Here is a 12895-nt window from a genome sequence, read left to right on the forward strand (position 1 = left end):
AATATATATGACACATGTATAGCTGTACGAAGCCAATGGAAGAAAGATAGTTAGATAATAAAAGGTAATTAGTCATTTTTAGCATACGATGCAATTGTTTCACGATGGAAATTTCTTCTTTAGAGTGGAAGCACTCCGTAAATAGCAGTCCTGAAGCCAAAAACGTGTGCGTATTCGAACTTGGATCACTACGCCATGCTGGCAAGATTCTTGCCAACTATGCCAGCGGAGCACGATTCACGGCTCCTCCAAAGCTTCAGTCTGCCAGAACTTCCCACACTTCACAGAGGCTCTTGCGCAGTCTCTATTGCGTTATCACCTGTGAGAGCAAGTATTCAGCAGACAACGATTTATCATCTATCTATGCAATGTACAGAATTATTCTTTCAGTCTGCAATGAGTAAACATTGTAATAAAACTTCTTAACACAAGGAGTTGACCTCCAGTTGGGCCTACGTACTTAATCTGCTACAAACTTTCGACACAGCTGTTTGATGAAGCGGATAATGATAACGTATCTTCAAAAACCGCGCAGGAATGAAGGTCAGTCTCGTTCTTGGCAGTTTACGAGCTACTGACCCAACCTGCAGGCCAGATGTAGGAATTTATAGCGTCCGCAACTATAAGCAGGCTGTTAGAACAGAGTGCAGTGTTTATAACGGCGCACTGTACCGAAAAGAAAGATAAAGTACTTTTACATTTCACTGGCACTGTTTCAGTTAGCCAACGAGCTAGCGGCTCTTAATTCAGGCAAGTTCTCATACATTACAGATGGCGCCAGTCGACCTCCGCCGATAGCTATGTCCTGTGCAAAATCAATCTGAAGTACGGATATGATGAACCTTGAGCAGTACTCACCGATGACGATCTCTGTGCATGCGCGACCACTGCTAGCAGGACCAGAACCAAGACGGCAGTCCGCTTCATGGCGACTGCCTCTGCAACAAGAATGCACAAGAAAGTTCATTTTCTCGTCGTAATGAACTAAAGCAAATCAGTGGACAAACAAACCTGCGGTTTTTGTAATAGCGAATGAAACTTATAATACCAGACAGCCCATATACAACATGACACTGTATTATGACAGCATCAAAGCACAGTGATTTGTGACCCTTGATCTTATGAAACAAGTAAAAATGAAAAAGAAGAAGTAAGCAGCAGAGATTTAGCCGTTTGTAAACCTCATATTCAAAACCACCGACCAGGTACAGCTCCAAAAGAGGGGAGGAAGGCAGGGGGGAGGGGGGGAAGGGTCGGGTGGGCATGAAGGGTGAAGTGTATATCTTTTTTCCTTGGGTGATTGTAATGTTTACTTGCTACGCGTAGTATACTCATGAATAAGTATGGAAGGAAAAAAATAGCACCAACGGGACCTCCCATCTTAACGTCCGTATGCGAAGGACGCATAATCATAAATTGCGTTTCATTTGGGAGGCAAGGATTTAATTGCCCGATGCCCCTTGTGCACTTATATATTGCTCGCTTTCGTTAGGTTGTTCAAGGTTCCACTCCATCTGCAGTAATATAATTGCCGACGGGACGTTACACCCAAATCAAACCCAATCGAAATTAGAGCTCGCACGGAGAAATTCGTATTACCCATGCGCTGTTCAAGAATGGATCAGTAGGGAAATTGTCTAAAAGCGATTCGATGAACCCTCTGCCAGGCACTTAAGTGTTAATTGCGGAGTAGACATGTAAATGTAGATGTAGAATCTTTCTTCTGTTTATTTAATAATCATAAACATTTACACCCATGTTCTCACCCCTTGACATACTGTGAAGAACTTTGGAATTTCAGCCGCGTTTCTGTTTCAAATAATGTGTGGGCTAGAATTATAGGTCATTGGTAGACCCACATGTTCTCCAAGCACGTCTTTTAAGTGCTGGTTACAAGGTCTTTATGCAGAACACTTTTTCAGTCTTATTACAGGACGTGCATTTGCAAATAAGGGATAAGCATGTGGTTTACGCGTGATGCAGCTCCAGAATATCTCAATCATATTGTTCTAGATGCGATATTTCCCGTGACACTGAGGAAGCTAGAGGAGGACACCTGCTAGTAAATGTAAATGTCGTGTGACTAGGGCCTCCCGTCGGGTAGACCGTTCGCTGGGTGCAAGTCTTTCTATTTAACGCCACTTCGACGACTTGCTCGTCGATGGGCTTGAAGTGATGATGTTGATTAGGACAACACAACACCCAGACCCTAAGAGGAGAAAATCTCCGACCCAGCCGGGAATCGAACCCAGACCCTTAGGATTGACAGTCTGTCGCACTGAGCACTCAGCTACTGGGGGCGGACACCTGCTAGTCTCTAGCCTAAAATGTACCACGAGAATTTTCATTCACCCAACAAAATTGCTGTAACTAAGACAATTAATTTTAGTTATTGCCTATGAGCTTCAGTTGTAGGACTTTACCTCGAAACAAGGTGAATGTAAACTTCCAATAAGTCAAAGGACTTTGAGCCTTAAGTTTGAATATTTTTAATGTTCTAGTGTAACCCACGTGCAAATGTTGTAAGAGTATTTGTGGCACACCCTGTAATATCAGACATTTCTCGCGCGCACACACACACACACACACACACACACACACACACACACACGCGCGGGCCTCACAAAATTCACTAATGTTTTCCATGGGAATTGAGATATGTTAACTCCAACCTGTCAAGACATTAAAGATATTACAGAAATTTAGGGTAGGTCAAAAATAAAAATTCTAGCAGGAAAAGTTGTATTTATTATTTCAAGGCAATGCCTGACAATCAAAAGTGAACACTTTTGTCCTATCTGTAGTTGTATGATTTACAGATACCTATAAAAATAGTGGTAAGAATATGGATTTACGGAAGAGAAACGTAACGATTGCGTTTAACAAACAAAAAATTATCAGTATGACTTTATGTATATTTTTGTACTCCATGCCATCGAAAACTGAGGACGATGACGACATGACATTCCCGAATTGGTTGTTCGTTACTGGTGACGTCGATGATGACTACACTACAAACTCAAATCTTCCTTCTTCATAGTTTTCCAAAGTACAGTGTTAATAGGATATTTCAGGTACATTTCCGAATACTGTGTGGCGTTTATGGGTGCTCTTGTAGTATGCTGTGTAGTGTGTAGTGGTTAAAGATGCAAATGAATAAAAGGTAGAGGACAAACCGCTGTGCCAAATCATCGCTAACACCACATCCGAGCAGTCTTCTGTAGTTTGCCTAAACCATTTCAAATGAATACCTGGACTGCGCAATCGATAAAGACACGGACTATTACTTTCCCCACTCGTCTCACGTTGAGCTAGAGCATCACCTCTATTGACATTGCTGTCAACAATATGTCAGAGTCTTCCAAACCGGAACTTTGTTGATGATTAAAACTATATACTGGACCTAAACTCTAACCTGAAACTTTTTGTTTCTTATCGTCGGAGCTATTTTATTAAAGGCAAAAGGGTTCCCCTCATAGCTCCACTTCTGCCAGTAGGCCTACAAGGGATGGACAGTTAGTTTCAGGTGACTTTTGTGGTCATATATGGCAGCGTAACCTGCATGCTGAGCTGACATTCGCATTTATGTTCACGCAGGCATTTCTCGCATTTTTGCCCAACTCCTGCACCTCTCTGCTGCTTTCCAGGAATGCTTGTCCCACTAAACAAGCAGGAGAGTTACAGAGCAGTTTGGAAAGAAGGAGAGATGTATTAGCAGAAGCGAAGCTGTGAAGCTTGGGGGAGGGGAAGTGGGGCTGGTAAGTGGTCATCTCTTAGGTTTGGGTGATTCAGCCGACAGATGTAACCGAGCGATTCTAGGCGCTTCAATCCGGAACCGCGCTGCTGCTACGGTCGCAGGTTCGAATTCTGCTTCGGGCATGGATGTGTGTGATGTCCTTAGGTTAGTTAGGTTTAAGTAGTTCTCAGTCTAGGGGACTGATGACCTCAGATGTTAAGTCCCATGGTGCTTAGACCCATTTGAACCATTTGGGTGACTCAGTTGGTAAGCCCCCGAAAAGTAACAAAAAAATGGTTCAAATGGCTCTGAGCACTATGGGACTCAACAGCTGAGGTCATCAGTCCCCTAGAACTTAGAATTACTTAAACCTAACTAACCTAAGGACATCACACACATCCATGCCCGAGGCAGGATTCGAACCTGCGACCGTAGCGGTCGCGCGGTTCCAGACTGAAGCGCCTAGAACCACTCGGCCACACCGGCCGGCGAAAAGTAACATTCTGGGTTCGAATCCCGGTCTGGTACACAGTTTTAATCTGCAGTAAGTTTCAAAACAGGGTACAGATCACAGCAGAGGAAAGATTCCTTCATCCACAGTGTTATTTAGTGATCTGTGCCATAAGAAGGCTAAATACTCGGATATGTGTGATAAACACCTGGTCATCTAATTGCTCATATTTCAAAAACCTATAATGAATTTACTCCGCAGGTCTTCAATAGAAAGGCTGTGTTCCTCGCAAAGCACCACGGATTGAAGGGCTGACCCAGAAGAGGCACCTCTCTGCACGTCAGCTTCCCGCGTGTCTGGACAATATGACAATAATAAGTTTCATGCTATGGCTGTGACACTAGTCTATTGAACGTAAAAAAGCCTGTGGTGCACAGCCCGCGACTGGGCTACTGCCCTGACTGTAGGTAGAGTGCAGGGTTTCCTCACTGCTGCGCTAGGAGGAGGAGGGTGGAAAGTCCATCGTCCCTGCTGTCTTTAACCTCGAGAAATATCACCGGCACTCACTGAGTAGTAGGTTGAGTGGACCTGGGGCGGTCCTAGAAGGACTGCAACAAAAACATTCCCCGCCCCTCTTCGGACTTGAACCCGGGACTTCCCAGGACAGAGTCTAGTCTCGACCCGCTAGATCACTACGGCCACTATTTATTAAAATACAGCTACTAAATGTACGATAAAAAGTGAGCGCATAACCCAGTGGATAAAAATGGATAGATCTTTACTAAATTTCGTACGTTCTTTCCTCATGAACATTTTGTTATATTTAATGATTCATACATCGAAAGTTAGGCGCAGTTATGAAATGAACTCACAGCTGACCCGTCTTCGAAAGATTCAGATGAGACTACAATTGCGGTCAAACTCACAGAGACTCATTGAATTAATTGCAGTATTTCGAAAGAAAATAAAAAGGAAAACGAAATCATCATGACTAGTTACGATACGACGTTTACCTACTGATCTGTCGCCGATACGAACTGCTTCATTCTATCTTTAAGGTAAGAGGTGAAAGTAGGCTTACGCTGTACTGAGATACTGGTCGCACTTAGTAACACTTGTCGTAAGCAATGTAATGGCAATATTAGTAAAAAATTCACTAAACGTAATACAACGACTGTTACTGTAGAAAGTTCTGCACAGTGATGCAATCGGCACACCGTTTTATTAGCCCATGTGGAAGAAGCAAAGCAGTTTGCCAACTGGAGACTTCGATGTACGGGTAAGAGGTGAACCGGTTTGTTCAAGGCGTCAGCGGCGACCTCGCTTACCGCAAGCTCACAGGCGTTATTGCGGGCACAACAGCGGCGGCTAGTCCACATAGTTGGGACGGTGAAGCCGTTCCAACCAGAGGGAAAATCGCTTTCATGTATGTGGCTCGCTTGCCAATGGTACACCATCTTCGTTCTGTTAGCAAGATGCAAGTCTACAAGTACTCTGCATAAGAATTGTGGTACTGATAAGAGGACTATGTTGCCGAAACAGTCAACGTGTGATTTAGTTCTGGTGGTTTCTCTACATCGCCAATGCGTCGTTGTCTGGGACTGCTAAACTGCCGAGCCAGTCGTCAAAACAGTGACTACTGTAGATTGACATCTTTAGGTAGCATTAATCGACAGTCCTCCTTGACAAGCTTTGGACGTAGTCAGAATATGTTATGCTTAAAAAAATAGCGATTAGGAAAGTTAAGATATTAATAATTTGATTCACAGTCGACAGCGAGACCATTAGACAGATCATAATCCCGAAATACAGAAGGATGGCCGAAGGCCACGACTGACTAATCTACAAGGGCCATCTCATCCAAAATTATAAAAATCCCTCCACTTGTCCACATTTCATCGCACATCAGTTCATGAAATAATGTTCTAACCTAAAATGTCTGTGCCCATCTAAAATTTGCAACCTATACCATTCCACCTATTCCTATAAATGTATGACGAAGTTTTTTACCAACATCTAACCTGTTCACGTAAAACTGAAAAAAAAGTAGTGACCAATCCGTTCTCCAAACTCCCCCACACTTAGAGAGATACCACATCTTCCAAAAAATCACACTAGCTTCCTGTTCGATATTTCACCACATACCGCCAAAACCAGCCCCATTTCACTTTCTCCCGTCTTTGTTTATTCTCTCTCCTAACCTACCTCATGCAGTGATTCCAATACTATTGCCCCCAAAATCAACCACTAGAGCAGCTACATCTTGTTTTATTTCTCCGAATATTCACAAATCTCGCATGATAATTCCGGTCTCCAAGCCACACTCTTATCAGCTCTTCGCCTATATCCGTCTCCATTTTACTCCCCACATCCCCATCGAGTTTCCACCGATAGTTCCGTCGACTCAACCATTGAGCTAAAATCGATGAGCCATCCGATTTCAACTAGACTAAACTGTTTATTTGGAAGAGTAGGCAAAAAAAACATTTTCGTAGAAATATCTTAACAAGTTTCTGTGTGCGTACATCCTACTCAAGCTATGACCTACTAAAATTGTAATGCAGAAATGTATTCACCTGTTCTTTGCAATATTAGAACATAAAACAAAACGTCAGAACATCCCATTATCAGTATCAGAAAACTAAATAGAAAATTCAACTCGTTACATTTCATTTTAATCTGAAGAAGACGCGAGAAAAGTTTTTAAAGTTTTATACAAGTTTTAATGAAAGACTCAGCCTTTGTTCCCTACGAACCTTTAGAGTCGCGACACATCATGGCAGCTCTCTTTATCATCAAAATAAAATGTTATTTTGAGACAAATGAAACTTATCTCCAACGATTTTAATTATTTTTATACTAATTAAAGACACCGCAAATCATGGCAAATCAAGTATAACACTTTGTGACTAACGGCTGAAATGCGTTATATATGATGTTGACCAATTTTCCACTGATTGCGGAGTTGATGCTGGAGAGCGTTCAAAGTAGGGTAACTGTTAATACACAGAAGATGATGCAGCGAGTTGTGTAGGTTCGATAGAGCAGTTTGTGATATTTCGCTTTAAGGCAGTCTTCTTGGTTACGTTTATCCTTCTTAATATTTGAAATATTTCGATTGTAGTTTGAAATTTCTCGTCCTCTGTGGGAAATATGAGTATCAGGATAAGCGAGTCCGCCCCTGGTAGCTGATTGGTCAGCGCAACGGACTGTCATACCTAACGGCCCGGGTTCGATTCCCGGATGGGTCGGAGATTTTCTCCGCTTAGGGACTGGGTGTTGAGTTATCCTTATCATCATCATCATTTCATCCCCATCGACACGCAAGTCGCCGAAGTGGCGTACACTCGAAAGACTTGCTAGGGCCTCCCATCTACCCGACGGGAGGCCCTAGCCACACGGCATTTCCGTTTTCCAGAACTAGCGAAAGTGCAAAATTATTACTCTCGTCCAAATCTTCCTTTAAGTAGAGCTCAGGCCTCTTTTCTATATTCTCAATAAGTAAATGTATCGTTGATGGCGGCTATTCTTGAAGCTTTAATAAAGAAGACGAGGTCTCTGTCGAGCCACAAAATCTTTCCGACGAACGACGATGGCCTCGAGTACATGCGCGCCTTCATTCTGTCCCACCACCTTCCTACAGGCAACTAAACAGGTAATCACGAAGTCTTCCGCGACAACTTTGTCGTATTAAATGTTCTAGGTGCAACTGTGTCAATTTTTCGACGAAAATCTGAGATTTTGACAATATCCACCATTATCATCGTGAAGCAACTGGCAGCCGAGGAAGTAAAGAAATTACACAGATATAACTGTCTTAGTAGTGTTCAAAGCTTTCAGTAATTACATTGCCGCCAACGATGAAACTTTACTCTCAGCGTCTTTGTTTCTGTCACGATGTACAGGGTGCCCCATTCATTTTGACCACCCCAAATAACTGTTGTTACAGAAGCAAAACAAAAACTGTATCAATCAGATGTTGTTTAGGTGCCAGAGGGACATTAACCAACACGACTGTTTTTCTTGAACTTTATTCATTACAAAGGTATTAAAAGCAGTGCATTTTTAAATAGCACCCTATATTCTTTTATTCGGTGATTTACTTCTTCCCCTAAAGAGTTGTTTAGAAAAGTATCATTGTGAATCTTTCATTAAACATACAGTTACAGAGAACTTTACACAAAACTGACGACTCTACTGAACTAGCACACAGAGCCGGTAGCGGGGCAAGCGAAATTCTTCACTTGCTGGAGTTGACGGTAGAAAAATGGAAATCTACGGAAAATGCACACCAGTCACTCAGTGAAGCGTCTTCAGTTGAGGGTTTGTGTGAGTACAGCGCGCACCAGAAAAAAAAATGGTAGAAATCGTCTATGGAGAATTTAAGTTAGCAGAACAGTAACTGTAATAATGGTTTTTTATTTACAATACCGGTGCATTTAGTACAAAACTGCAGTACTTTTAAACGATATGTAGGATTTATACCTCCGTCGTTTAATTAATGACGGGCGCGCATTTTCCTTGCGTTTCTATACGTTTACTTTCAACTTCAACAAGTGGAGAAGTTACGTATGCCCAGTACCTGCACAGTGTGCTAGGTCAGGAGAGTCAGTCAGTTTTGTGTTACGTTTTTAAGTGTTTAGTAACGTCATATTTACATGAACTGCGCACTGTGATACGATTTTGAACAGGACACGAGGAGAAGAGGTAGTTCATCGAGTAAAAAATATAGAGTGATACTTTAAAAAAAGCGTTATGCTTAAGAAGGTAAGGAAAAAATGGAAAAATGGACAAGAAAGGCATGCTATTTAATAACCCCCCCCCCCCCCGGGCAGCCAAATAACGTTTGCTTGATGTAGTTTTTGTTTTGCTTCTGTACAAAAAAATGTTTTGGGGTGGTCAAAACAATGGGACACCCTATACAGTACAGGACATACTCCTATGCAGTCTCTCGCTATGAAGTGGCTAAGTCCAAAGCCGTATCCCTATTAAATTTGTACACCACCACTCTAATTTCCAAAACCTCTTTGGTGACTTAGTCCCAGTAGTTCGAAGTGTGGACTAGAATTTGTGTCTGCTCGAACATGATGTTCTGCCTATTCGTTTGGCTGTGTCCAGAAAAAGCAATTTTTTCTTAATTTTTGAAGTTGTTTCTTAGGGTTGAAAAGAACGGTAAAATCGGACGGATCTTGAGATTAAAACCGTTCTTCGTTTGCCTAAGAAATCACTTGATTCGTCCTTTGACGTATAGTCATCGCCTCCGAGTCTCAAAGAAATCGCCGTCATTCTGGAAACAGATGGGCCCAACCGATCGCCGTGTCATGCTCAGCCAAGGGCGTCATCGACATGTGGGATAAAGGGGTGTGAGGGCAGCATACCTCTCTCTCGGCGACTGTCGGGTTGGCAGACTTGGTAGGGCTAGTACTCGGTCAAGTGGCTCCTCAGTTGGCATCACAAGACTGAGTGCACCCTGTTCCAGTCGCCCGTACCATGGAAAAATTGCTGCCAGTACCGGGAATCGAACGCGGGTCGCCTGCATGGCAGTCAGCCACACTGATCACTAATCTACTGTGGCGGCTCCGAGTCCCATTTGATTATAATATTCCATATAAGTGTGGCAGTAATTTCACGGGACAGTCTGTTCTTATGGTATCAAGTACTGATACCACCCCACGGGCGGCAAAGTTAACAGCGGAATTGGAAGTTTCCACCAGACGATAGCGGTTGTGTGGGACCCAATGCAGCTCGCCTGTTGAGTCACACCTCCAGCAGCTCGCTACCACGGGCGTGCTCTGCCGCCGCAGTATAGCTCGGCTGGCGGTAGACAGACGGCCCACTCGTACTCAGAGCCAGTTCGCTACAGGACACTACGTAAACGCTGCCTAGTCGTGGCTCTGACTCCATAGTCCGTGCTTTAATACAGAGAGCCTCATCTTTGTTGATAAGAGTATGAGCTGGGCTCTTCTTGCTGCATTATCTGCAATAAGGCTTTGTACTCTTCGAAAAATACAAGTTAAGTAAGTCTTCCGTTTACTCTGTTAACTTGTTTGCTAGTCATTTCTGTTCCTGTCCAGTCCCCCTACGACGACAGTTGACGCACCACTCTGCGGCCCACCTCTCTTTATCAACGAGTACAAAGCTGTACACAACAATTCTTGTTTACGCGTTGAACTACTGGGGCTCATTGAAGAGCTTGTGGAAGTTGAAATGCACGCGCACGGCTTCAGTGGAGGTACGGGATTCACACTCAGCAGTGGGCTGACTGACCTTTTTCTTTCACAACTTCCACTCCATACTCCTCAATGTTGGATAGCTTCTGTTGCAAAACAAACTTTATTGTATTATGATAAATATCGCAGTAGGTTGGAATTATGGCAGAGGATTTTTAGTGAGAACATACGGCAAAAGAGACTGCATTATCTGAAATTTTTCTCGGCACCGCTCTGCTGCTAAGGTCGCAGGTTCGAATCCTGCCTCGGGCATGGATGTGTGTGATGTCCTTAGGTTAGTTAGGTTTAAGTAGTTCTAAGTTCTAGGGGACTGATGACCTAAGATGTTAAGTCCCATAGTGCTCAGAGCCATTTGAACCATTTGATTTGATGTCCTTAGGTTAGTTAGGTTTAAGTAGTTCTAAGCCTAGGGGACTGCTGACCTCAGATGTTAAGTCCTATAGTGCTTAGAGCCATTTGAACCGTTTTGAACCTAATAACCATCTGGAGCCTACCGAAAATATGGGTCAAAATCTGGGGGTTGAAATTAGTTGCCCGCATCTCGTGGTCGTGCGGTAGCGTTCTCGCTTCCCACGCCCGGGTTCCCGGGTTCGATTCCCGGCGGGGACAGGGATTTTCTCTGCCTCGTGATGGCTGGGTGTTGTGTGCTGTCCTTAGGTTAGTTAGGTTTAAGTAGTTCTAAGTTCTAGGGGACTGATGACCATAGATGTTAAGTCCCATAGTGCTCAGAGCCATTTGAACCTTTTTTTTTTTTTTTGAAATTAGTTTAACATCAGTATGTTCCCTGTTTATAAACCGTAATGATACAAAATACGCTGCGAGTGACATTTCATCGTTTGTGCCAATCTAATCTCTGGTCACATTGAGCTCTGCCACAGTCTAACATTTACAGTCGCAACACTCACTGCTGTGAAAGTTATCGTCTGACGGTTGGAACGGTACAAGAATCGGTTGTATGAACTTATACTTGATTAACGAAATTATTATAGTTTTGCGTTCCAAGCGTTAGTAAATTATCAAGAGACATGAATGATCGTGAAATAAACGGAAAAACTGCCGGAATTTCATTGACGCAGTGACATCAGCTATAACTTATACATGAAGAAACGCTTTCGTCGCGACTTCTCTCGCGTCTTGTCACGGTCAGCGCGGTTCCCCCGTCGGAGGTTCAAGTCATCCCTCGGGCATGAGTGTATGTTGTCCTTAGCGTAAGTTAGTTTAAGTTAGATTATCTAGTGCGTAAGCTTAGGGGCCGATGACCTCCACAGTTTTGTCCAATAAGACCTTACCACAAATTTCCAAAAAACCGCTTCCGGTTCAAAAAAATGACTCTGAGCACTATGCGACTTAACTTCTAAGGTCATTAGTCGCTTAGAACTTAGAACTAATTAAACCTAACTAACCTAAGGACATCACACACATCCATGCCCGAGGCAGGATTCGAACCTGCGACCGTAGCGGTCGCTCGGCTCCAGACTGTAGCGCTTAGAACCGCAGGGCCAACGCTTCCGGATATATGTATAATGTATATGTATAATTGCAGCTTATTCCGTGAAAGCAAGAGGATATAAACACATGTTTCATGCATATGAGGCATATACACTGTCCAGTCACATTAATGTGACCACATGTCAGAAGCCGGCCGCTGTGGCCGGCCTCGGGCTTGGATGTGTGTCATGTCCTTAGGTTAGTCAGGTTTAAGTAGTTCTAAGTTCTAGGGGACTGATGACCTCAGAAGTTAAGTCCCATAGTGCTAGAGCCATTTGAATTTGAACATTAATGGTACCGGACAGCGCATTTTGTTGTTTGTTCTTATTACGATAGGCACTTTCGTTGACACGTAACAATCTTGTATGGACTCTAATGATTTGCACATTCTCACACTTCCCTCTGCTTTCTAATAATAGGAATACTTTTGTAAATGTAATTGCTTTTGCTTCCAAAGCGAATGTGTTGTAAACTATTGCCGTCTGTGGCTCAGATGTCGCAACAAGAATTACCGTGGAATTGGTTTCTTCTGTGGCGGGAAGCCGTGTTATTGCTTTTGACGATTTATTATCACTTCTGTGTGATTTTCCCTTCAGCTGCTGCTGCGATGGCTTGTTTGGGGAATTTAATAATGTAGGTATTGCATTCCACACAAGGTTCTTCCGTTAAGCATTCACCGATTTACCTAGAAGTGTAGTGAACTAAACTTCACGTTGTTGAGTAGATATATGACGTCTTTCTGCAACAGGTTATGTCATCGGTTTACTAGACTTTTCTGTTCTTAAACGAGAGCTACGGTTTCGCTGTATACCTACCGGCTACAAGAGAATCGTAAATAAACTGCCCTGTAAGGAACCGTTTCATACGTCTTCAGGAGACAAAAGAAAGTGACTTTACCCGGAGCTGGTCACAATGGCCCAGACAGACTACATCCAATATAACTATAGCAGCTCCAACATCAACATCTTCTGCAGCATAACAACACCGACT

At 43.2% G+C, this 12895-nt stretch overlaps 1 protein-coding gene across 1 annotated transcript in view; it reads right to left on the reverse strand.

Moving 5' to 3' along the window:
• Positions 1-12895, reverse strand: part of LOC124788137 (mucin-5AC-like) — a 329966-nt gene that overhangs the window by 279146 nt on the left and 37925 nt on the right. Inside the window, exon 2 of the mRNA XM_047255279.1 lies at positions 859-938. Within this exon, the coding sequence (XP_047111235.1) occupies positions 859-927 (69 nt within the window). The 5' untranslated portion in view covers positions 928-938. The remainder of the gene's footprint in view (positions 1-858; positions 939-12895) is intronic.

This window comes from Schistocerca piceifrons, chromosome 3 (assembly GCF_021461385.2).
Source record: "Schistocerca piceifrons isolate TAMUIC-IGC-003096 chromosome 3, iqSchPice1.1, whole genome shotgun sequence".
In the NCBI taxonomy this organism is placed as follows: Eukaryota; Metazoa; Arthropoda; class Insecta; order Orthoptera; family Acrididae; genus Schistocerca; species Schistocerca piceifrons.